General features: G+C 39.6%; 1 protein-coding gene across 1 annotated transcript in view; it reads left to right on the top strand.

Moving 5' to 3' along the window:
- Positions 1–26585, top strand: part of MAP7 (microtubule associated protein 7) — a gene marked incomplete in the record, with an annotated part of 77557 nt that overhangs the window by 34365 nt on the left and 16607 nt on the right. Inside the window, 7 exon segments of the mRNA XM_014586223.2 lie at positions 7831–7944; positions 12621–12745; positions 20493–20608; positions 20966–21249; positions 23651–23897; positions 25525–25696; positions 25940–26041. Coding sequence (XP_014441709.1) covers positions 7831–7944; positions 12621–12745; positions 20493–20608; positions 20966–21249; positions 23651–23897; positions 25525–25696; positions 25940–26041 — 1160 coding nt within the window.

The following is a 26585-nucleotide window of genomic DNA, read 5'->3' as shown; positions in this document are numbered from 1 at the left end:
GGAAGAAAAAAACTTCAGAGTAAAAAAGCAATAGACGGCTGAGCAGCATTTTCCTTGCGGCGAGAACAGTTCTCATTTTAGAACCTGGCTGAAAGATTTGCATTTAGCAGTGATGAAAACAGTGCTTCTCTCAACCTTTTAGTACATGAATTTAAAGCTCCAGAAATCACCCACTTATCCACCAAAATACAAATAACCTTTGTTACGAACATTTCTCTTACTTCAATCATATCGTCTTCAGCTTTTCATGTGTACTTTGGGATTCCAGGCTCTGACTTTCTTTAAAAGAAAAAAAATTCTTAAATGATTCATGTTGATCAATTTCATTTTGCCAATTTATTTCTCATTTAACCAAATGTTTCTTACTGCATCTCTTATGTGTGTGATTGGTTACTCGGTGTCCATTCATTTGCTCTTGAGGAACTTCGATTAACTTCAAGAATATCATTACCATTATAGCCCTTGAAACGTTTAATAATCATAACCCTCTAATTAACATCTTATTTAAATTTTAAGTTTGGTTCATCTCACGGATTTACAGTACATGAATGCTGAGTTATTTATAAGTTGAAGGTTTCATGTATATCGTAGGAGGAAAAAATCAAGCTTTTAAGATAAGTTACTGCTTTACGTAATTAAGATGATTTGAAATAAAACCAAAGAATTCTTGTGCAATATAAAAAGCACATACTTTTTAAAAGTAGCACATTGTAGTGACTTTGAGTATTTTATTAAGAAGCCGATTGGGAAAATGTCGATGTTCTTAATCTTTAAACAGAATGTATTGTGTGCATGTTCTGTAAGTGTGGATGTGTATTTGTATGTTTTACAAAAAAATCTTTATGGTGCCATTGTAATGTATAATATTATATAAGTGTTGGTGTTATTTTATAACTAATCTCTTAGAGTTAATGTTTGAAATACTTCCTATTTTTGCCTTTTAATTGAAACTTTCTCTTTTTTTAACCTAATTTGCCTCAGTTACCAATATTAGACATGTAGTCAAGCTAGGGACCTTTTACGTTAAAGCATTAAGAATTTGTATTTCCCTCATAAACTTTTATTTTCAAACCTATTCCCTCAATATAACATAAATATAGCATGTACATGCTATCCTTACAGTTGTCTATTTATGTTTATGTTGGAGTTGGTCACTTACTTACCATTTTAACTTTATAAACCATGAACTACGGTCTGAGACAAACTGCAATTAGTGCGTTAACCAGAGGGAGAAACAGATGGAAAGTGAGAGATCACCCAAAGGGGGATGGCCACATTGCAGTCCCTTCTCCTCTGTTCTTCTGGGACTTCGGGCATGCACGCACATGCACCCAGCATGATTTTCAAGCCGCCAGGCCCAGGACCCAAACCATGGTTGGCCATGTGGGAATTCCACACCTTAATCACTATTACCACCTGCTGGCCTTGAAGATATTACTGTACTTTTAAGTTAAACTTGCTTACTGCCTACAGTCCTGTGGCTAAAATTATTATTAGTGTCAGGAAATGATAGTATCTTATCCTAGTATCTGTAGAATGACAATGCTGAATTGTCTGTATTGATTAGAAGTGAGATATTTTTATGGACTCTGCATGATACTATCTAATTGGATATTCTTAAGATAATGGGCTCTTAGGAATGAGATGAGAAAGACCTGGTATCTGGATCATCAACTCTAAGTGAGATAATAGAGTCCCTAGAGTCAAGATCCTGACTTGAAGTCCTGCAGGCAAATCATTGCAAAAAAGTTTCTAGGACAGAGATTACGGACTCCTCCCCCCTAGAGATGCTGTACTGTGTCTTCAGTTCTTGTATTCCAGCATGTCCTTCCTTATGTCAACATAGACTCTGTGCATTCAGCCTTTGGAGAAGGTTAGAAGCAGAGAGTTAGGACATAGAAGTTGAGGGAAATTCAATAATCGGTCCATAACTGGGGCCAGGAAACTGCCCCTGAGATCATGGTACAGCCCTAGAAAATTGAATACTAAACTGGATTTGAGAGTTCTGCTTCTCTGCTTCCTTATTTTAAAAAAAAATAATGAACCAGTTCCTGGTCTGATAGGCCAGGTTGGAATAGAAATTCTTCTGAATTCAAATTAAGAAATTGAAGTGATTTAGTTAGCTTTCTTTTCTATTTTTAAAAACTGATCATGTTTTGGAACCAGCAGTTAGCGTAATGGCTATGTCGCTGGACTCCCACGTAGTCGACCGCGGTTTGTGTCCCGGACCCGGTGGCTTAAAACTCACGCCGGGCGCGTGTGTGTGCGTGCCCAAGATCCCGAGAGGAGAATGGAGCAGAAGGGATTGCGGCGTGACCATCCCCCCGGGGGGGTGATTTCTCGCTTTCTGTCTCTATGTCTGTCTCTGTCTGTCTGGTGAGCGCACGCGCCCTACAGTGAAAATCTCTCCAAAAAAAAACCAAAAAACAAAACTGATCATGTTTTGTTATCTTATGAGAAAGCCTTCTTACCACATATTACATTAAAGGCCTTTATAAACAAATCTGTTTAGAGTAGAGACATCATTACTAGATCGCTTGAGCTTTCTCAGGCCTATGGTTTAGGCCTTAAAGCTGATATTAATTTGCAACTCTGATACCATCAGGGCTGATAGTCAGGCCAAATGCATCTGAACAGCTCTACTGGTAGTTAGAAATGCCATAATAGGGGACCAGCAGGTGGCATGGTAGTTAAGGCACTTGACTCCCACTTGGTTGACTGCAGTTCAAGCCCCATACCCAGCAGCTAGAAAAACATGCCGAGCACATGTGCCTGCATGCCCAAAAATCCCCAGAGAAAAATGGAGAAGAAGGGATTGTGGTGTGGTCGTCTCCCTGGTGGCTGATTTCTCATTTTTCTTCTCTCTGTCTCTGTTTCTCTCAAGCAAATACATATACCCAGTGACAAAAAACTAAAAACAAGGGGCCAGCAGGTGGCATGGTGGTTAAAGTGCTAGATTCCCACATAGCCAACCATGGTTCAAGTCTGTAGCCAACCATGGTTCAAGTGGCTTGCCTACTCTCTCTCGTCAAATAGTAATAGTGATGTTGATAATGATGATGATGACGATAATGATGAAGAATAAAGTAAAATAATATTTTAAAAGACCGGGAACCAGCAGTTAGCGTAATGGCTATGTCGCTGGACTCCCACGTAGTCGACCGTGGTTCGTGTCCCGGACCCAGTGGCTTAAAACTCACGCCGGGCACGTGTGCGTGTGTGCCCAAGATCCCGAGAGGAGAATGGAGGAGAAGGGATTGCGGCGTGACCATCCCCCCTGGGGGGTAATTTCTCGCTTTCTGTCTCTATGTCTGTCTCTGTCTGGCGAGCGCACGCGCCCTACAGTGAAAATCTCTCCAAAAAAAAAGACCTAAAAACAAAACAAAACAAACATTTCCATATCACTTGACAATAATATAAATAGCCACTTCCCCAAGATAGACTTCCTAAAGTTCTCCAAAATTAATGGAGGTTGATCATTAGCTCTGTGCCTGTGCCCTACCAAGTTTTAAATATTTTGATTGTTATACCTGAGTATACTGTTCTAAATATAAGCCTGATGAAATTAGGTAGGTTAAAGGAAGCCTGTAGGTTAAGGTTTCTGTAATTACCACAACAGAGAGAATGTTGCTACCAGAAACTTTTGCATTAGAAGTACATATTATTATCTCTAAATACCTGCTTAACCAGCTTTTTTGTTTTCCCCCAAGAAAAAAACAATAGAACAATAGGGGATTCAAAAACAAAAAAGAATTTATCTACTTTGCTTAAAATTCGTCAAGTTTCTTTTCTAGAATCTATATTACAGGACACACAGTGGTGGACTTCAAGTTGAACTCTGCCCATAGGCTTCTTTTTTTTAACCTAATCAATGTTTTCATTCTTGTTTTAATTTTAATTAATTGCTGACATCTAAAAGATACCATTTAGGTTTTCTGCTTCATATACCATTTAGCATCATATAACATTTACTTCTAATAAAAAAAAAAACACTGGTGGCATGGTGGTTAAAGGAGCTGGACTCTCGCATGGCCGACCACGGTTTGGGTCCTGGACCTGGTGGCTTACTTTCTCACTTTCTCCCCTCTTTATCTCTCTCTACTCTGTCCCTCTCTGGTCAAATTAAATAATTAAATAAATAAAGCTAAATAAAATAATTTTTTTAAAAAATGAGGATTTGGAAACACTTGCCTAATTTCTGTATGGGACTGATTACCTGAAACTGAGTTCCGTGCTTATAGGGAGAATGTAGTAGTGGAGATATCTACGTTTGTTTAGCCCAGATCACTTATTGATGATAAACTGCATGTCCTCAGAGGCCATTGAGTTTGATTGCAAATCGTCAATGTCTCATTTTTAAATGTTTACATACAATCAGTACCCTAGAGTTGTTCTAGAAAAGTTACTAGCTCTTTCTTCAGCTTCAGACTATCTTAAATCAGGCTCCCCTTAGGTTAAAAAAAAAATCAACTAACTTACCTTTACTAATCTTTACTAAAACGTTATCCTATGGAAGATATAGTTATGTATAGAAAGCATACATCTTCTAGAAAAATCTTTCCATTTACAATGTCAGAAGCTAAGAAACAAATCTTTTGGGACTTGCTTTATAGGCAAGTTAAAAGTAGGTTTTTAACGCAAACTTCCTTTGAGGCAAATTCTTTGGTTGATGCCTAGAAACTCAGAGAAATAAAGTAATTGAACTTCTTAATGGAGAAAAGAAAAGAGACTTATCTTTTTGATGACAGTTCACCTCTGCTGTTCTAAGCCAGTCATCCTACAGTTTAAGGAAGAAAAAGCACTCTTATTTCTTCCCTTTTTAACTATTCAACTATTATTCTGTTGAAGACTTTTGCATTAATCCTAACCACTTTTCCCTGTTGATTTTATTCTGGGGAGGTATTTTGATTTTAGGCTCTATTATGTTCTGTTGTTACACTGTCATACTGCCTACCATACTTCATACTGGGGTGCTTTGGTACTAACCTTAACTATTGCAGTAGTTTTTATAACAGACTTTTTTTTAATTATTGTTCTAATGTCAGATAACCATGAAGACTCTCCTAATAAACAGAAAATGTAATGAATGATTTATTGATCTTTAACTTCACCAGAGCCTTGATCAAAATAGCCACTTTTTAAAAAATAAAATCAGATGAATAAGGCACTTATAAGATGTTGGTGCTTCATTCCATGTAGGGGCAAATATTTTCTCTAATAATATTTAGTACCATGTGGCTTTTATTAGCTAAAACTAATTTCTCGGAATTAAAATGCCATTTAATATAGGACATATACAAGATTGTCCTACCATAGGCTTCTTTTTTTTTAACCTAAGCAATGTTTTCATTCTTGTTTTAATTTTAATTAATTGCTGACATCTAAAAGATACCATTTAGGTTTTCTGCTTCATATACCATTTAGCATCATATAACATTTACTTCTAATAAAAAAAAAAACACTGGTGGCATGGTGGTTAAAGGAGCTGGACTCTCGCATGGCCGACCACGGTTTGGGTCCTGGACCTGGTGGCTTACTTTCTCACTTTCTCCCCTCTTTATCTCTCTCTACTCTGTCCCTCTCTGGTCAAATTAAATAATTAAATAAATAAAGCTAAATAAAATAATTTTTTTAAAAAATGAGGATTTGGAAACACTTGCCTAATTTCTGTATGGGACTGATTACCTGAAACTGAGTTCCGTGCTTATAGGGAGAATGTAGTAGTGGAGATATCTACGTTTGTTTAGCCCAGATCACTTATTGATGATAAACTGCATGTCCTCAGAGGCCATTGAGTTTGATTGCAAATCGTCAATGTCTCATTTTTAAATGTTTACATACAATCAGTACCCTAGAGTTGTTCTAGAAAAGTTACTAGCTCTTTCTTCAGCTTCAGACTATCTTAAATCAGGCTCCCCTTAGGTTAAAAAAAAAATCAACTAACTTACCTTTACTAATCTTTACTAAAACGTTATCCTATGGAAGATATAGTTATGTATAGAAAGCATACATCTTCTAGAAAAATCTTTCCATTTACAATGTCAGAAGCTAAGAAACAAATCTTTTGGGACTTGCTTTATAGGCAAGTTAAAAGTAGGTTTTTAACGCAAACTTCCTTTGAGGCAAATTCTTTGGTTGATGCCTAGAAACTCAGAGAAATAAAGTAATTGAACTTCTTAATGGAGAAAAGAAAAGAGACTTATCTTTTTGATGACAGTTCACCTCTGCTGTTCTAAGCCAGTCATCCTACAGTTTAAGGAAGAAAAAGCACTCTTATTTCTTCCCTTTTTAACTATTCAACTATTATTCTGTTGAAGACTTTTGCATTAATCCTAACCACTTTTCCCTGTTGATTTTATTCTGGGGAGGTATTTTGATTTTAGGCTCTATTATGTTCTGTTGTTACACTGTCATACTGCCTACCATACTTCATACTGGGGTGCTTTGGTACTAACCTTAACTATTGCAGTAGTTTTTATAACAGACTTTTTTTTAATTATTGTTCTAATGTCAGATAACCATGAAGACTCTCCTAATAAACAGAAAATGTAATGAATGATTTATTGATCTTTAACTTCACCAGAGCCTTGATCAAAATAGCCACTTTTTAAAAAATAAAATCAGATGAATAAGGCACTTATAAGATGTTGGTGCTTCATTCCATGTAGGGGCAAATATTTTCTCTAATAATATTTAGTACCATGTGGCTTTTATTAGCTAAAACTAATTTCTCGGAATTAAAATGCCATTTAATATAGGACATATACAAGATTGTCCTAAGGACATCTATTCCAGAGGCAAAAGGGATTTGAACTTGCTGTTTGTGGAGTAGAACAGAAGTGGCCTTGTCTGCTTGAGACCATTTTGAAGACTTACAAATTAGGAGTGTGTTCTGAAATAGAGATATGTGATTACTACAGTGACATTTGTAGGATTTTTATAAGCTTCGTTACTGGTATTTTGGTAAAATAACCTCTCTTTTCATGGACTACCACTGGAAGCTAACAATATAAGCAAAGTAACTGTTCCTACTTGGATGCATTGCCTAACCATGGCCTTGCCAAACCCTAATATAATTTGGGACCATACATCACTGCATTATTTTAAATTTATTTTCCAGATTCTTCAGACATCTACTAGTAACTTCCACAATTACATTTGTTTATGTTGGATTTGGGCTTTTCTCTTAAATATCGTACTTCAGCCTTAGCCTTATCTTTGGCCAAAATGTTTATGTTGTTGCCAAGTAAGACCTGAATGGAAACGGCAAAAGAAATCCCTTATAGAACATTTTCTTTCATTTTATTATATCAGATTTCTGTTATATCCCCTCAATTACCCATATAGCAATTCTTGGAGATCTAGCATAATTTAATGGGAACCCTTTCTATGTTTTGTATAAATTCAGTTCCATTAACCTGCCAGTGCCTCTGTTGGAGTTTATCATTTAGATTCGTGGGAAGCCCTTTGAGGGTTGTGCTGTCAGTCCCCTGTCCATCCTGATGCCCATCAGATAGATATCCCCAGAAGTTACCAATGCATGCCAAGTTTATAGTTAAAGTGATACTTTGTTTTGTTACCTGTTGACTACTAAAGGAGGGCGGTTTGCAAAATCTACATTTGTTTAACTGATTTAGAGTTTGCCACAAAGTTCCAATGATGAAGAAAGGCAGCATTATGGAGTAGCGGCTCCCTCTGGCCAGGTTCCTATTGCCCTGACTCCCCGCCAGCTGTCCTCAGAGGTCTATGGAAGCGATAGGCAAGATATTCTGCACCCTCTGGACCCTGGGAAGAATGCTTCTAACATCTTGCTTATGTGGTGACGTTTAGCTCGCCGCCTGCAGCTCAGCCCATGGGAAAGCAGCGTTGTTAACAGACTCCTGACGCCCACACATTCGTTCCTGGCCAGAAGTAAAAGCACAGCTGCCTTGTCTGGAGATGCAGGTAAAGCTTTCCAGGTGGAACTTTCCTGGTGAGGTAAAGCCCTGCTTTTTGAAGCAGATGTGAACCGCCAGTAGTCATCTGCTCACATCTCAGTTTTTCCTAATGTATGCTTCTCTCTCCTCTGGGTAGACCTGTCTACTGGTGTTGGTTTCATGCCCTGACATTGTCTCTCCGCATCCACTGTAGCATCTTATCTGAACACCAGACGCCAGGCAGGCAGTGGAAGTCCCTCCCTCTTATCAGATGGCTTTAGAAGCTTCAGTCTGCTCATATGGTTGCCAGAAAAAGTATCTCTGTCCTGCCTTTCTTTTTGCCCCTGTGTCTGAGCAGATGACCAAAGGTAGAAATCATTTAATATTTAGTAGTAATATGTGGACTTGGGAATAAAATCAAAACACAAGCCTATTATTTTAGTATAGATTTCTTATTGTGTCTGTGGGTGCCCCTAGCCTTGTATATGCCGTCGAGAAATAATCCCCTCCCAAAGAGTTGTGGAGAAAGCTAATTAGTGTACACTTATTTGTTACATTCTTTGAAACTCAGCAAAAATGTCAAGTACAGGTTGTTTTTATTAGTTATAGCTCCTCTACTCCTTTGAAATGCAAAACATACCTGGATTGAGCTAATTAATGAGAAGTTGGTATAGAGCCTACATCTAGTTGGCAACAAAGGTGCATACTGGGCTTTTGGTAATCCTTGTAGGGAGTCGATTTAGATTCTCGTGTACATTTTTGGGCATATTGGTATATCTGTGTAACGAGTCTACCAGCCTTCATCTTTGGCCCTTAGGAAATTGCATGCCCTCCTCATAAAGTTCCCTTTAAAAATGCTTTGCTTGTGCAAGCCTCTTCATGTGCATTAGCTTGCTTTACAAATAATAAGTCTTGGTGGTTTTATGGTGTCTTTCATCTGTGGTGCCCAAGGAGCTCATGAAGATCAGCCCCAATTCCCAGAGTACCCTGACAGTCAAGAAAACAAACATGAGCATTCCTACCACCTTCTTACAGAAACCAAGCGCAGTGACAGTAAGTGGCTTACACCAGAGCCACTTAGAAAATTAATGGGCTGGATCTTAAATGTGCTTACCCCTCCAACTTTGCCACCATGAGGTGTGTTTTGTGTACAGATGTGTTGTCAGCTGCCTAGACTAGTGTTCTGGTTTTCATAAAGGAACTCTCTTGTCACGGCTACCATCTTGTAGCAGAGATTTTTCTGGAGGAAAAGGACAGCTTATTTCAAGATGACTACGTTTTTATGCCTACGGATTTCATGCCTTTATACAAACCATAAAAATTTTCTCCACATATAATTGGAGGACCTTTAAAACCACTTTTCAGTCCTATTTCATACAATCAACATAGTTTATGGTCGTCATACTTCAGAACCTCCATGTTGTCTGTTGTGCTGAAGAACTGCCTCACAGCTAGAAATTGTTTTTCTTCATTGTTTCTGTCATCACTAACTTTTGTCAATTCTTTCACTCTTCCTCTAGTCTTTTCCAGCACCATTTCTTCATTTTCCACACATTCTACTTGCCCAATATCCTCCTTCCTTCTTTATTATTATGCTTAATCAAGGTGCTTCTTATCTGCAAATTGGCTCTTTTTTACTTTGTAACTTTTCCATTCTCCTTTTCACAAATTGATAAACTTCTGTAACTTATTTTAATGCTAAATAATGCATAATTTGCCATTGGGTTGCCTGTTTTATTAATACATTCACTAGATCATTGTTACATATTGAATTAATGCAGCTTGCGTTTAATGAACTCAAACTCCTGGGTTTTATTAAGTTTCCATTTGGGTTTATATAGAGAGAAGCTCTCTCAGTTGAAGGACTTTTTTCCATCTCTTTTTGGTTATTCTTTCTTGTCTTTCAATTTTAGTGTTATCCCTTGACTTCATTGTACTCCCTGTTGGCATTAACAATAGCCAAACCTGGGATTACATGAATAGGATTGAAATGGCCACCCTTACTTCTAAGGTGCTCAGTGGTTGCAAACTCCCTGAGCAAGCAGTAGAGCAGTTGAGAATTGGAAATCCCAGTCTCATGCCTCTCATTTGTAGCCACTGCTTTTAATTAACTTTTATATGCCCATTGTCTTCAGGATATTCAACATACATGTAATTATTTGAGTTTAGGGTTGAATAATACATGTATGCTTGGAATAGTACCTGCATATGGTAGGCCCTTAGTGATTGTTAATATTCTGTTATGGAATGTTTCCTTTCTCTGCTATATTCCAATCATTTGGATGGCATTATCTAATTTCCCGCATCTATTATTTCAAGATTATAGACAATCTTGAATAAGTTAAATTAATGCATACTTACTACTAAGAGTAGAAAGAAATACAGATACTGTGGAAGACTTTCTCAAAGACATTTCTGTGGGGAAATGTTCATGTTTAACTAAACTGTTTGGAATGGAGGTTTTACTGGGCAAAGAAAATAACTATATATTGCTTGCTCTTACTATTTCTTCAGAAGGACAAAATTACCCAAATAATTGAAAGTTTAGGGGCTTTTAGCAGTTACTGTTCAGAATAGCAATTAATTCCTTAAAATTTAACCCCCTTAAAAGAAATGTGTAGTGTTTATTTTAGCCAGAATACATTGTTTCAACCGTTAAATTCGAGGCTTTTATATAAACTACACTAGACAGGCATAGGTTATTTTAAAACCATGTATATTATTATCTCAACACTGTAATAAAGAATAATCAAGAACATTATGAAGTTGATTTATATCTAGAATACTGTCAGAAAATGAGGCATAAATACTTTTTGAAATTGCTGTTTGCCACCAAAGGGAAAGAAGTTGTATTTCTGTACTTCAGTGTTGGACATATGACCTCGCAGCATTTCTTTCTATTTTTTCTGTGGTTTCTTGATCCTTGAGCAAGGTTAATAACCTCTAACTGTGCCATGGACAATGTGTGCCTCTCCTCCTGGCCTTTAGTCCTGCGAAGTGTCATGTGCCTTGATGCATTTAGTTGGCCTAGAAGAAGTTTTTATTAATGAATTCTTTTCATTTCTCCAAAATGCAAATACCTCATTATGGCACTTGAGAAGGTTATTCCTAAATAGTTTCCTGTGACTACAGCAAGCAGAATGACAAGAGATTCCTAGTCCTCAAAGTATAAATCTTTACTTCACCTGTAAAGTCAAAAGTAAAACTTTAAATCAGTTCCCAGCTAGGACACACACATTCTTTTTCTCCTTCTAAGAACTGAGAGGATCCAGAGTGTTCCGGTTCATCTTGAAGAGAGAGAATTTTGTTCTTAGGTCATGGTAAAGAGTGCAGTTTCTGATCTAGTCACTGCCCTAACCATGCAGTGAGAAGCAGAAGATACTGGGAGGCTTTTAATGTGAAAGAGAACGCATTAATAAAAGTGTAATCTGATTGATTTATCTATAAATTAAATCAAGCTAGTCATTAAATATTTTTAAATTCTTTCATTCCAAAAGTAAAGTTACTCCAAATTGTCTTGTGATCTTTGGAGTTTTTAATTTAGTAATCCTATTACATTCAGTTGGCATAATGGTCCCTTTAAAGGAGGACCTCAATGCCTAGAGTTGGGTAAAAGCATTTTATAATGTGGTCCAAATACATAGTGTTATCCTTGGAAGTCATGTTTAATTATCCAATTTTTTCCTTGAAATAAGTTTTCTGAATAAGATCTGAAAATGGGAATTGGAACCTTAGTACCTACATTTTTGATACCTATGCAGCAATTACATGAATTTCTTTAAACCTATTATTAGCTCAGGATAACTTGGTTAATAACAATGTTCTTTAAAGGTAAATGGTCAGAAACTATGTGGTTTTTCAAAAAGTAATCCACCTTGAGTAAAACTGTAAAAGCTATTTATGATTGGGCCTTATTTTTGGCAATTATAACACATTTATGTTCTGTTCATCATTTTCAATAGTTCTATCACTCTCCCCTCTCCTGTTCTATGCTGCTTCTTATGAACTATCAAATGCCTTGGCTTTTGGGAAGACCCCAGAAGCATGCATTTGGTTTGCCTCTAAATAGAAAAAAATATTTACAGAATTGCTTTCTGGAAATTATTACTTATCCCTGTCACAGGTCTTAGCTGGTAAGACTTGGTCGTCTAACAGTTTTTAAATTGAGTTGCTGTTTTTCCCCACCGGCTGTTGAGCTTGACTCTTGAAATAGTTGCCGTGTATCTTGCTTGCCTGCTTGCACGCTTCCTCTCTTTCCACCTTTTAGTCCATCTTAGAGCTAATTAGAGAAAAACCTGATTATAAACCAGTATGCGTATAAAAATTATCTTGTATCACTAATGTGGCATTTCACCAGAACCATCAATTTACAGGAATATAAGGCCATCGCTCTCCCTGATTATTAGGCTACATCCATATCTTTGATCAGTATTTGAATAGCCAAATAGTTAACAATGTATTCCAGATTTTTAACTTGGACGTGCCTTTCTTTGGACATAATAAACTCCTAAGATGTTGAGGAGAGTTAAGTATGATGGTTCTGGGCACCTTTAGGTAATAATATCTTCTTCCTACTTTTCTCTCTATCTCTGCTTTGCTCCTTTTCCTGAACCTGCTTTCGGCTTTCTTCAACTGCTCCTCTGGCACTCTTGTGTGTAAAACCAATCATCTGCACCCTAGTTATCCCCATTTGTCCTCGTTCAGCATCTTGCAGCCCCATCATCATGCCCTACAAAGCTGCACACTCTAGAAATGCGATGGATCGACCAAAACTCTTTGTAACACCACCCGAGGGCTCCACGCGCAGGAGGACCATTCATGGCACAGCGGTGAGTAGCTCTTGGGAGCAGCTGGGCGAGTCTGGGAGCCAGTACTGTTTCTGGGCAGAGTGGACACAGCCCCAAGGTGTGGTGCCGGTTTGAGAGAGAAGGCCATGACATCCACCATCTCATCCATCCCACCAATCACGAATCTGGCCATCTGGGCAATAACGTACCTCTACTTCCTCTCCACTTGAGCATTTTGCTGTCCTGCAAAATTTGAATTTGAAAATGAAAACTGTTCTCCGGTAAGCTTGTGTGAGTGGGTGACTTATCCTGCTGGATCCTCCATATAAGTGCATTGCCAGAATTTTTCGTTCTTGAAAGTTTAAAAAAAAAAAAAAAAAATGGCCTGTAACAGGGAATCAGGCCTGAACTATTCCCTTGGCATTTTATTCCAACAGTATCCAGAAGCTAGCTAGATTCTAAATGCAGTTCACTAAAAAACAAGGTAAATAATTTTTATCCCGCTTAGTTAAGGCAAGAATTTTTGTTTTTTGAAAATTTAAAAAAAAAAAAAAAAATGGCCTGTAACAGGGAATCAGGCCTGAACTATTCCCTTGGCATTTTATTCCAACAGTATCCAGAAGCTAGCTAGATTCTAAATGCAGTTCACTAAAAAACAAGGTAAATAATTTTTATCCCGCTTAGTTAATACCTGTCAAGGCCCAGATCTTGAAATGTAAGGAAAAAAGCATTTTGAAAACCCTAGTTATTTGTTAAATAACTAACTCTTAAAGGGCTGTTGGTCCATGCTATAAACTCAAATTTGGTAATTGAAGAATGTAATTTATACTTACTATTATTGGCAAGGTGGCTGAGCTAATGTCATGCTGTAAATACAGTGAGGTAATTTGTAGTCTCCAGGAAACTGTCTTTGTTTTAAACTGATATTCCTTGAAAAATGTAGACTTTGTTCTTTGGTCTGTAGACTTTATTTATTTATTTACTTATTTTACATTTAATCGGTATACATCTGTACAGCATACAAAATGGTTTTTCTGAGCCTGGCTACAGTGTTTATTAGTCCAGTTAAAGATACTACTATATAATCACTAAATAACTTTTCATTTTTGTGCCTTTTTCATTTTTGTTCCCTTATTTATTTAAAGTTTTGCCAGAGGGCACATGTACTCACTGGAGAGAGATGGAGAAACAGAGAAAGGGAAGATGACAAAGGACCCCCCATGGGATATGGTCACATCACAATCCCTTCTGCATTTCTTCCTCCTTTTGAGATTTCAGGCATTCATCATGTACCTAGAGTGTTTTTCAAGGCACTGAATCTGGGGACTCATACTGCAGCTGGCCATGTGAGATCTATCCACCTTAATCATCATACCACTGACTGGCTCAAGACTTTAGTTTTAAAGGATTCACCAGCCAGTCACATCTCATTGCCTCTCTCCTGCAGTAATAGTATAACCCTTTTTCTTTTCTTCTTAAGAATTATTCTGTTTAACTTTTATTTCTTTATTTGTTTTTTAATTTGACCAAGGAGAGACAAAGTAAGAGAGAGAGAAAGCGAGAAAGCAAGCGCCAGGTCTGGGACTCAAACTGCAGTTGGCCATGTGGGAGTCCAGCTCCCCCAACCACCACTCCATTTGCTAGCCCTAATAGTATGACCCTTTTAATGAAAGACTAGAGCATTTTTTTTTAAATCTAAACTTTCCAGAGCAATTCAGGTTTATAAAGCTGGCAGACATGCAAAAGGATTTTGTTTAGAGGATATTTCAGCAGTTGTGAGAGCCTGATGGCTTTGCCTATGGGCAATTTTCTTTTAAACCCCTTAGGCTTTCAAAAATCTGTGTTTGATTCATGACTGAGTGAGGCCTTTAGCCCTATAAGCCAAAGGTAAAACCAACTTTGATATCTGAAGTTTTAATTCTTTAGCATGTTGCTACTTAAGAGGTCCTAGCTGTGGATAGTTCAACAGGATGGCTTTGGCTCCAAACATTGGTGCCGGGGTCCAGCCTCAGCGGGGGTTAGGTTGACTCGACGGAGGCGGCGCAGGTGAACAGAAGACAAAGGCCTTGGTGCCTTTTCATGCACGAACTGACCAGAAGCGGAGCTCAAAGGTCGGGGGGCTCAGACAGATCCTGGGGCCTCGCCTGGTTGGACTCCTCCACATTGGTTACTTATTGGACAGAAAAAGAGCATTTACCAAAGGAAAAATATCTTGCTACTGGTGAAAACAAAAAAATGAACACTCCTTGAAGGAAGATAGAGAGCCGACCCTTGGCTAACAGATTAAAGGAGAGGGGTTTATCACCATTTGTTGCAGAGCCCCGCCCCCCCCCCTTTTAATGCCTTCTCTCTCTCTTTGATCAGTTAGCCTTCTTTAGTGTCAAATGTTTAGGCAGATATCTATTGCCAGGAAATTATTCCAACAATCATTTACTGTAAAACTGCAATGTAGAATTTGGTAAAGACATCACTTTGAATATGTGGAATGTGGCTGGTGAAACTGACAAATTGAACATTTTTTTGAATTGCCAAAGGCATATGCACTTGCCAAGGAGAGGAGAAAAGCACCCTCTCATGGGACATGGGCGCACCACAATCTCTTCTCTGTTTCTTTATCCTGTTGGGATTTTGGGCTCATACACACATGCCTCCAGGGCTGGGATTCAAAATGTGTTTGGCCAGCTGGGATCCAGCTCCTTTAACCACTAAGCTACAGGGCCAGCCCTTAAATTTTTAATTCTTTTTTTTTTGTTTTGTTTTTGGAGAGTTGTTTTGTTTGTTTGTTTGTTTGTTTGTTTCGCTATAGGGCGTGTGCGCTCACCAGACAGAGACTGAGAGAGACAGAGATATTGAAAGCAAGAAATCACCCCCCAGGGGGGATGGCCACGCCACATTCCCTTCTCATCCATTCTCCTCTCAGGATCTTGGGCACACACACACACACACGCGCGCCTGGCGTGAGTTTTAAGCCACTGGGTCCAGGCCGCGAACCATGGTCGACTACATGGGAGTCCAGCGACATAGCCATTACGCTAACTGCTGGTCCCTTGAATTTTTAATTCTTCAAAAAATGTTTGACTATAGTAAATAACACATAACATATAATTTACTATTTTAACCATTTTTAAGTTTAGCAGTATTAAGTATATTCATATCGTAGTGCAACCAGGTCTCCAGAACTTTGTAAATCTCACAAGGCTGTAACTCTGTACCCATTAAACAGCAGCATTTCCACCTATCCTCCCTTCAGTCTTTGACAATAACCATTTTACTTTCTATCTCTTTCCATTTGACTACTTTAGATACCTTAAGTAAGTAGAATCATGAAATGTTTGGATTTTTGTGACTGGCTTATTTCACTTCTCATGGTTCATCTTTGTTGTAGCATGTGTCTGAATTTTTTTTTTTTTAAGGCTGAATAATAGTCCATTGTACATGTATACCACATTTTGTTTATTCATCATTGGTGGACATTTGGGTTGTTTCCACCTCTTATTAATAGTGCTGCTATAAACATGGGCATAAATATCTCTGAGATTCTCCTTCCTTTTCTTTTTTTTCCTTTTGTAATTTACAAGAGGGTATGTGCACTCACCAGGGGGAGAGAGAGAGAAAAAAAAATGAAAAAGAACACACACTCCCACCCTCACCATGAAGTATGATCATGCCATAATCCTTTTTCCTTCACTCTTCCTCCTTTTGGGATTTTGGGCACATATACACATGCATCCAGCATATTTCTCAAAGCCACAGAATCGGCCATGTGGGATTCACCTGCCTTAACTCCCATGCCACAAGTTATCTAAAATCCTTTTTGCAATTCTTTTGGATATCTACCTAGAAGTTGGGTTACCAGATCATAAAACAATCCTATTTTTAATTTTTGAGAAACCTCCACATTGTTTTCAACAGCAGATGCACCATTTTACATTTCCACCAATAGTGTATAAAAGTTCCAACTTCTCTGCATTCCTCATCAGCACTTGTTATTTTCTGTTTTGTTTTGTTTATAATTGCTATTCTAATGGAAGTGAAGTGATATTGTCATTTGAATTTACAATTTTTTTTTAAGAGCGATTTTTACTATATGGCCCATTCACTCGCCAGAGAGACAAAAAGCGAGAAATCACCTCCCAGAGGGGATAGCCATGCCACAGTCCCTTCTCCTCCATTCTCTCAGTACTTTGGACATGCGTGTGCACATGCCTGATGTGAGTTTTGAGCTGCCAGATCTGGGACTTGAACCGTGATCAACTATATGGGAGTTCAGTGATGTAACCATTACACCATCTGCTGGTCCCTGAATTTGCAATTCTTTAACAATCACAGGTGTTGACCATCTTTTTCATATGCTTGTTGACCATTTGTATATCATCTTTGAAGAAATGTCTTCAAGTCTTTTGCTCATTCTTAAAAAAATGTGTCCATGATAGAGTATGTGCAAACATGTGAGAGAGACAGAGGAGGGAAATGAAAGGAGCCCTTTCTACAGGATCTGGTCATGCCATGAGCCCCTTCCTCCAGTCCTCCAGCCCTTTTGATCTTGGGCACTCATGTACATGCTGGAAGTGTTTCAGGCTCACTGAGGATCCAGCTTCTCTTGAATAGCACATTACCACTGTGTCATGGAGCTGACCCCCCCTTTCCTGTTTTTTTAATTGGGTTTTGTTTTGATGGCATTATTTATATATTCTGGGTATTAACCTCTTCTTAGGTTTATGATTTGCAAGTACTTCTCCCATTCCATAAGTTGACTTTTTCCTCTATTGATTCCATTCTTTGTATAGAAGTTTTAAAGTTTGCTGTTGTTCCATTTGTCTTTTTGCTTTCCTTCTTATGCTTTTGGTGTTACAGACAAAAATATAGTATCAGATCAATATCAAATCTACTCTCATGAAGCTTTTTGCCTATGTTTCTTTCTGGAGTTTTACAATTTTAAGTCTTATTGCTTGTGTCTGTAGTCCATTTCAAGTTAATTTTTGAATATTGTATAAAGTAAGGCTCTAAGTTAGAGAATTAAGTTAATTCTTTTGCATGTGGATATCCACTTCTCCCAGCATTATTGGTTGAAGAGTGTGTCCTTATTGAGTGGTCTTAACATTTGACCACATACACAAGGGTTTCTTATTTCTGGACTCTCTGTTGTATTCCATTGGACTGTGTGTCTGTTTTTATACTGGTACCACACTATTTTGATACTGTAGCTTTGCAATATGTTTCAGAATCAGAAAGTGTGAAACTTTCAACTTTTTTTTTTCATGGTCTTTTGAGATTTCATATGACCTTAGGATGGATTTTTCTGTTTCTGTAAAAAGTGACATTAGGATTTTGATACGTATTGCATAGGATCTGTAAATAGTTTGGGGCAGTATTGACACTATTGGCTTCCAATCCATGAACATAGGATCTCTTTCTGCGGACAGTGAAGGTTCTATTGGACCATATTGCATTAATTTCTATCATTTTATTGTCTCTCTTAGGGGACATCTTTGGTCTAAATTTACTTCTAATTATAAAATTAAAGTCTTTATCCTGCTGGTACAATATCCAGACTATTGATATGGGCAGGTTCATACCCTGATTCCTTTCTTATCAAGGCACAGCTGACGAAATATGTTGACAAATTGTCTGCATCACAAATTGTTGCCCTTCCTGACTTGTATTTCTCATTCAGATCTCCTTTTGATCTGATTTCAGCCAGATTAAAATATTTCAAGAAAAAGATTTTTGAAAGACTACTTTACCCCAGCTTACCTTGGGAAGAGTTCTGGGCCTTCCTTTCCTGTCTTCTTCTTCTTCTTTTTTAATTTAAAAAATCCCACAAGACAGTATTAGTTGACATGCAGATGTTTTCCACCACCTATAGCTCAGTCCACCAACTAAGATACTACTACGGAAAATGGAATTAGAAAGGGATAATGAGGGAAACAAAAAGGAAGGAGAGGAATGGAGGAGTTGATGCTTGAGCCAGGCAGGAAAAAAAGAGAGAAAAGGAAAAAAGTTGAGCTACTACTTCTTTGCCCTCAGTCTAGATAGTATTCATCCCTTCCTTGTACCTTTGCAGTCAGCTTCCTGGCAGATGTTTATACAGGTGCCTGCATGAAGCATCCATTCCCATCCTAAAACATTTTTGCAAAGTTTCAGATATTCAGAGTATATCTATTTGGACCTACACTTGTTCTTTTTTTCCTTTCTTTCTTTTTTTAATCTTGATTGATTTTAGAATATTAGAACACTTCTCTAGGCTGCACTTTCCCCCATCTGACTTAGGAAAGGGGTCATCTCTGACTGAATTCCTAGTTGGCTGTTGGGGAAGACTAATATTTTGGCCCACCCCAGATTTTCAGTTTTACCCCTGATAAAGAGTAGTAGAAATAGCTAAAATTCTTCATCTTAAAACTGGCTTTCTTTCAAGAGCAAGAGGACACTCAGTGAGGAAGGACTCATTTCTGTAACCTCCAGAAAGTAAAAAAAATAAATTAATGCCTGATACAGAAGACATGTAATTAAAAAAAAAAAAATAGCAATTGTATATTCCAGGGTTAAAAAAAAAAGAAAAATGCTAAAGTGTTAAAAAAGAAAATGGTAAGTTTTAATTAAAAGTTTTTTTCTAAGTGGAAGTAAGTTTTATTTTGATATTAGTATGAGAGAAATCAAACTGTCAAGAGATCTTTGCTTTAAGTATTTTTAGACATAAACTATTGGTACTTCCTAAAATTATAAGTGTAATTTTAAAAATAAATAAATAAAGGTGGAGGTTTTTTGCTATAGGGCACGTGTTCTCACTAGAGAGACAGATAGAGAGATACAGAGACAGAAAGCAAGAAATCATCCCCCAGGGGATGCCTCTACCACAGTCCCTTCTCCTCCATTCTCCTCTCAGGATCTTGGGCACGCATATATATGTGCCCAGCATGAGTTTTAAGCCACCAAGTCCAGGACTCGAACTGCAGTTGACTATGTGGGAGTACAGCAGTGTAACCATTACACCATCTGGTGGTACCAATTTTTTTCTTTTTTTTTGAGAGGTTTTTGCTATAGATTGTGTGCACTCGCCAGAAAGACAGAGAGAGACAGAGAGACAGAAAGTGAGAAATCAGCCCCCAGGGGGGATGGCCATGCCGCAATCCCTTCTCCTTTATTCTCCTCTTGGGATATTGGGCAGGCACGCACATGTGCCTGGCATGGGTTTAAGCCACCAGGTCCAAGACTCAAACCGCAATTGACTACATGGGAGTCCAGCGACAAAGCCATTATGCCAACTGCTGGTCCCCCTGGTCCCAATTTTTTAAACAAATGCAATTCCAAATTACACATCCAAAGCTACTTTATTTGTCTTACATTATAATTCAGTTATACTGTGCACTTTTACACTAATAAAACTCGTTTTCTAGGTTTTTAACACAGGGCGTTTACATTCACCTGAGAGAGAAGAGGTGCAGGGAAAGTGAGGAAACACCCCCGGGCCAGTGAGGGGATGGCCACACTGCAGTCCCTTCTCCTCCACTTTTCTCTCCAGATTTTGGGCACACGTACACATGTGCCCGCTGTGATTTTCAAGCTGCCGAATCCAGGACTTAACTGTAGTCAGCCTTGTGGGAATCCAGTACCTTAACCACCATGCCACCTGCTGTCCCCAACAAAGGCCTTTTGTCAGTGTAGAATGTGTAAGATAACGTAGTTTAGAAAACTTCTAAAAAAATCATTAAATAGTTTGTAACTCTACTGTTGAATACTATGAATGAGGTTGTCTTGGAAAAATCTAATTACTGAGTTTCTCTGAACTCAGGGCTATAAAAAGGAGAAAGAAAGAGAAAATGTACCCTTCCACCTTACATCTGGCATCCGAAGGGCTCTGTCTCCATCTAATCCCAAAGCAAGATCACCAGCTTCTTCCCGACTTTGGTAAGTGAAATGTAAGCGCCTGGCTGGGTTGCTCCACGTCAGAGACTTAGTAGCCTCTGTCCTCTGAACGTGAACTACTCTCCCTACACTTCTTTGGCTTTAACTTAGGGAACAACATTCTTCCTCAAAGGAGAGAAAAAAGAAAATTGGAATGTGTCTCTAAAGTGACTCTATTTTTGCATTTGCCAGATAAATAAACTTTGGCACCAAAATAAACTTGAACATTGATTTCATTTTTCCATAAACTTTTTGACGTCCCCTCTAATTACTTTTCTTTTTCTATAAATTGGTGTTCTAGGTTCTGTTAAGCCTATTCTGATGAGTCCTCTCTCTCCACTTGGTTTGTTTGTTGCCCAGGCTCCCGTCCAAGTCCTTTCCTCATTTGCCTGGCACACCCAGGCCAGCATCCTCCTTGCCCTCTGGATCAGTCAAAGCTGCTTCTGCTCAAATCCGGCCCCCATCCCCTGGCAACATCCGCCCTGTGAAGAGAGAAGTTAAAGTGGAACCTGAGAAGAAAGAGCCTGAGAAGGAACCTCAGAAAGTTGCCAGTGAACCCTCACTGAAGGGTAGAGCATCTCTAGTGAAGGTAGAAGAAGCCACGGTTGAAGAGGGGACATCTGTTGAGACTGAAGCAGACCCTGGTAAGAATGAACTGGCTTGTGATAGCATTGCGGTGATTGCTCTCTCTACTAGCTTTCTGTTTCTCTCATGCACTGGTTATGCTTACCTTTTTTCCTTTTCTTACTGGAGACTTGGAAATTTTACTCTGAGGCCAGTTCAAGGGCCTTTCTTAACTGTAATTTTCTTACACAGAAAAACAGTAGAATCGTGCATTCAAAAACTTGCTGTTTGAGCCCAGCATTGTTAATCCTGGCATGGTTTCTGAGTATGTTTATTGGTTGGGTCCAGTGTTTCACAAAATGTGGTACTTAAAGCATCTGGTCAGAATCACTTATATAAGCTACGTATTGCTGTGTAACAAATTGTCCCCAAAACCAGACAGCTTAAACCAACAAACATTTATTATCATAGATTCTTGGGTCAGGAATTTGGGAGCAGCTTAGCTGGGTGGTTCTGGCTTAGGGGTTTCTCCTGAGACCTGCTGTCAGCCAGGGCTGTGGTCATCTCACGGTTCAACTGGAGTTAGAAGATGTCTTATGCACATGGCCATTGGCAAAGACCTTAGTTTCATGACACATGAACCTTTCTATAAGTCACTTGATGTCCTCATAATCTACTTGCTCTGCTGACTTCACCTAGGGGGATTGATCTGAAAGAAAGAATAAAGAGGAAGCCACATGTCTTTTATGGTCTTCTCTCAGAAATTACACCCCAATATTTCTGTCATATTCTGCTTATTAGAAGCAAATCATGAACCAGCAGGTGGCGTGGTGGTTGAGGCACTGGACTCCCATGTGGCCAACCGCAATTCAAGTCCTGGACCTGGTGGCTTGTTTTCTCCCTTTCCCTCTGTCTCTATCTTTCTTTGGTAAGTGCACATGACCTATAGCAAATTTTAAAATAATAATAAAATCTTTATTTAAAAAAAAAAAGAAGTCACTAAGTTGAATTCACACTCAAGAAGATGAAATTAGTCTACTTTTTTTTTTGAGAGGTTTTTTTTTTGTTGTTTGTTTGTTTGTTTTGCTATAAGGCGCATGTGCTCACCAGACAGACAGAGACAGAACAGACAGACAGAAAGCGAGAAATCACCCTCCCCAGGGGGAATGACCACACCGCAGTACCTCTCCTCCATTCTCCTCTTGGGATCTTGGGCATGCACGCACATGCACCTGGCATGAGTTTTAAGCCACTGGGTCCGGGACTCGAACCGTGGTCAACTACATGGGAGTCCAGTGACATAGGCATTATGCTAACTGCTGGTCCCAATAATGTGATTGAATGTATAAAAGAAAATGAAATAAAAAATATTTTTTAAAAATTATCTTTACTTAAAAGGTTTCTGCTTAAGAATTTGAAGGTAAAGGGTAGTGACAAAGAAAGAATACAAGGAGACTTCAGAAAGTTTATGAAAAAGTGGAATTAAAGTATGTTATTTTGATGCCAAAAAAAATTAAATGCATGGATTGTTTATTCCATAAAACACATTTTCCATGACCATGTTGAAGACTCCTCATAGATGACTCAAGACAGATGAAAGTGCAGGAGAATGGAAGGCTCCAGCGTTTGCTTGTATGGTAGAAGGGAGAAGGCAAGGGCCAAAGAGTGTCATGACTATAAAAAATAATCTGTGGCAGCAGAAATAGAAAGGTCCATCTTGAAAGGAGGATCTGGGATGGTCAGATGCCAGAGATCACACCTCCTGGGTGCCTCACTGCAGTACAGAATGGGGAAACCCTTGTGGAGCTCCCTGTTGCACTAGCTCCCTGGGTCATCTTCCTAAATCTGAGTAAAGGCCAAGAATTTCTGCTGCTATCTTGCATCAAGGCATCAGGACTCACAAGGGAGGCCCAGGATGTGTATGCAGTATGAGGGCCCACTCTGGAAGAGGCCCTCAGCTTGAACATCTCAGACTGGGTGGACAAAAGGGGCTTCTTCACTGGATGTCGTCATCCCAGCCAGAACCTGGACTCATAGCTACTGAGGATTGTCATAGAAAGGCTTACTGCTCTAGCAATGATTAGTCACTTAAAGAGTAGGAATGTTTTAGGGATTATTAAAAGACACATGGAAGATCTCATCTTTATTGCTCAGGATATAACTTGCCACAGAACCTCACATGAGACTCTACACTCAGTAAGCCTCTGATAGAGGTTGTTAACTGATTTAACTGGTATAAAAATAAGACTTGGTGACAGAGTGTCAGCTTTGCTGGATATCTTACTTACACTTGCAGTTTTTTGGGTATCTGTTGCTTGGTTACAGACAGAGTACAGTGAAACCGTGAGAACACATAGTAACAGAGATTCCCTTTCTTTTATAAAGATGGATTCTAGGCCTGGGGTGGAAGGAATGCTAGTTTTTGTCAGGGTCTTTGGGTTTTGTTTCCAGTTGATTTTCTCCTTGTACCTGTTTGTACAGCTGCTCCAGCCACGGCACCAGCACCAGACCCTGCTCCAGGCCCTACTCCTGCTCCAGCCTCAACCCCAGCCCCAGCCTCAGTCCTAGCCCCGCCATCCACTGTGACTGTCAGTGCTTCTCCTAAGACCTCAGCAGGCACCACCGACCCTGAAGAGGCCACAAGGCTGCTGGCTGAGAAGAGGCGACTGGCCCGAGAGCAGAGAGAGAAGGAGGAAAGGGAGAGGCGGGAGAAGGAAGAGCTCGAAAGGTAAAGAGGTGACATTGCTCACCCATGTGATGTCAGTGATATAGAGATACCCTGGATGAAGTAAATCTTGTCTGAGAAAAAGGAGGTAGTGGCAGTAACAAAGTATGCATTAGTGGTTTCAGAATTCTTTTTACCTGATGTCTTTTTGACCACTGTCAAAATGATTTTTTTAATTACATTTTTTTATTTTAATAATAATACAACCACATGGATAGAGAAATGTTTCAAGGGAACCAGAAGTTAGCGTAATGGCTATGTCGCTGGACTACCACGTAGTTGACCACGGTTCACATCCTGGACCCGGTGGCTTAAAACTCACGCCAGGTGCGTGTACGTGCGTGCCCAAGATCCCGAGAGGAGAATGGAGGAGAAGGGATTGCGGCGTGACCGTCCCCCCTGGGGGGGTGAATTCTTGCTTTCTGTCTCTATGTCTCTCTCTGTCTGGCGAGCGCACGTGCCCTATAGTGAAAAACCTCTCAAAAAAAAAAAAAGAGAGAGAGAAATGTTTCAAGAAAAAAAAATGTACCCATAATCTTACCAGTTTTCAGTTAATTGTATACATTTTGGGCGGTTCTTTCTGAATGGCTTGGGGGGTTGTGTTCGTGTGTATGTGTACATGTGCAGGCATGCATGTATACGTCTGTATACATACATACATACAACACACAAATATACTTACATGATTATAAGCACAGCAGAGGTACCTATGTGTGCTCTGATTTTTCACTAAGCGTAGCTCCATGCTCCAGATTTCCTCATCTTTGTAGTTATTGATTTGAAGCTGCAGTAGTGGTTCCTGTTTCTTCCTTCCAGATAAAATCCCTCTCAGCAGGTAGCTGAGTGAGATATTCCAGTGCCCCGTGATGGCCTACCAGACAGAACACCAGGAATACCTTGGGAGGAATTCCACACAGTGCTGGGCCGCCATCTTGGACACACCTGCCTTGCTCCCAGCAGGAAGCTTATACAGCCCACCCTCTTCCTGTCCAGAGGCAGAGCATTATAACCTTTATTTATATACACAGATTTCCTTTTGGAGAGTGAAGGCTTTAAACTTGTTATTAAAAAGTCACATCATTTTTATTAAACAAGAGTCAGTCTTTGAAAATTATTAAATTGCAGAGCCTTTGAAAAGTAAGCTCTTTTTTTTTTGAGAGGTTTTTGCTACAGCGTTCATGCACTTGCCAGAAAGACAGAGAGACAGCAAGAAATCACCCCCCAGGGGCGATGGCCATGCTTCAGTCCCTTCTCCTCCACTCTCCTTGGGATCCTGGGCATGCACGCACACACGCCCAGAGTGAGTTGAAGCCACCAGGTCTGGGACTCGAACCACGGTCAACCACATGGGAGTTCAGCGACATAGCCATTATGCTAACTGCCAGTCCCAGTGAGCTCTTCTTAAAATATTACTGGTTACATTTTGCTTCTGTTTGGTGAGCAGCAATGAAGCTGGACAGGGAAGAGGACAAACAGAGGATGCCTCACACTCTGTCCCTTCACCATGTTGAAAGTATCTGGTAGAGATGTTTCTGCTAAACCTTTGAACAAACCATCCTAACTATACCCACAGTCTCAGGCGTCTCTCCAAGGAACTCCCCTCATGTGTTTGCTCTGCCTTTGTTTCCAGACAAAAGAGAGAGGAATTGGCTCAAAGGGTAGCCGAAGAGAGAGCTCGTCGCGAGGAGGAATCGCGAAGACTGGAAGCTGAGCAAGCCAAGGAGAAGGAAGAGCAACTGCGGCGGCAAGCAGAAGAGCAGGAGTGTCGGGAGCGGGAGGAGATGGAGCGCCTCCAGAAACAGGTGTGGGTCTCCAGGCTTCAGGGAAACGCCTCACACTGCAGCTGCCTGCTCCGAGTGGGTAGATTCATCAGAGATGAGCAAAGATGGCTGACTGGTTTTAGAAGTACTCCATGTTTCACGTGTGTGCTCTTATTTCCACACAGTCTCCATCTGCCATCTTGTCTCCACCTCTGGATGTTCCCAGAGAGAGGGGGGTAGCAGGCAAAGCCAGCCTGTTTGTAAGCCAGGCTGTTTTTTTTCCAGAAAGAAGAAGAAGCTCGTGTTCGTGAAGAGGCCGAGAGGGTTCGTCAAGAACGAGAGAAGCATTTCCAGAGAGAAGAGCAGGAACGCCTGGAGAGAAAGAAGGTAGCTGTGCCTCCCAGCAGGAGCTCAGGCCATGGACTGTCTTGATTTTATTTTATTTTTGTTATAGGGTGTGTGCACTTGCCAGAGACAGAGAGAGGGAAACTGAGAAAACCCCTCGCCCTGGGGGAATGGCCACACAGAAATCCCTTCTTTATTCTCCTCTTGGGATTTTGCACAGACACAAACCCAGTGTGGTTTTCAAGCCACCAAGTCTGAGACTCAAACCTCTCAGTTGGCCATGTGGGATCCAGCTGCCTTAACCTCCACACCATATGCTGGTCCCTGTTAACTATTCTTTCCCAGACCAGAATCCATCTCAAGATCAAGAGATGAGCTTGTGGCCATCAAAAAACTTCCTGATAAGTCAGAGGAGCCTTCAGTTTTAATAATCTCCAAATGAACAATTCTGAGAGTTTCAGCCTTCACAAAAAACAGTTACTTCCACTTCATGTTGTTCAGGCAGTTCCAACTCTTTTGAGTAACTCCAAGTAAGAGAAAGCAGTGCATGTTGTATTTCCCCAACCCAGCAATCCACTGTTTGCCT

Source organism: Tupaia chinensis, unplaced genomic scaffold, assembly GCF_000334495.1.
Source record: "Tupaia chinensis unplaced genomic scaffold, TupChi_1.0 Scaffold000117_2, whole genome shotgun sequence".
Classification (NCBI taxonomy): domain Eukaryota; kingdom Metazoa; phylum Chordata; class Mammalia; order Scandentia; family Tupaiidae; genus Tupaia; species Tupaia belangeri.
Note: the sequence above shows the minus strand (reverse complement) of the source record. Positions and strands in the feature narration are given on the sequence as shown.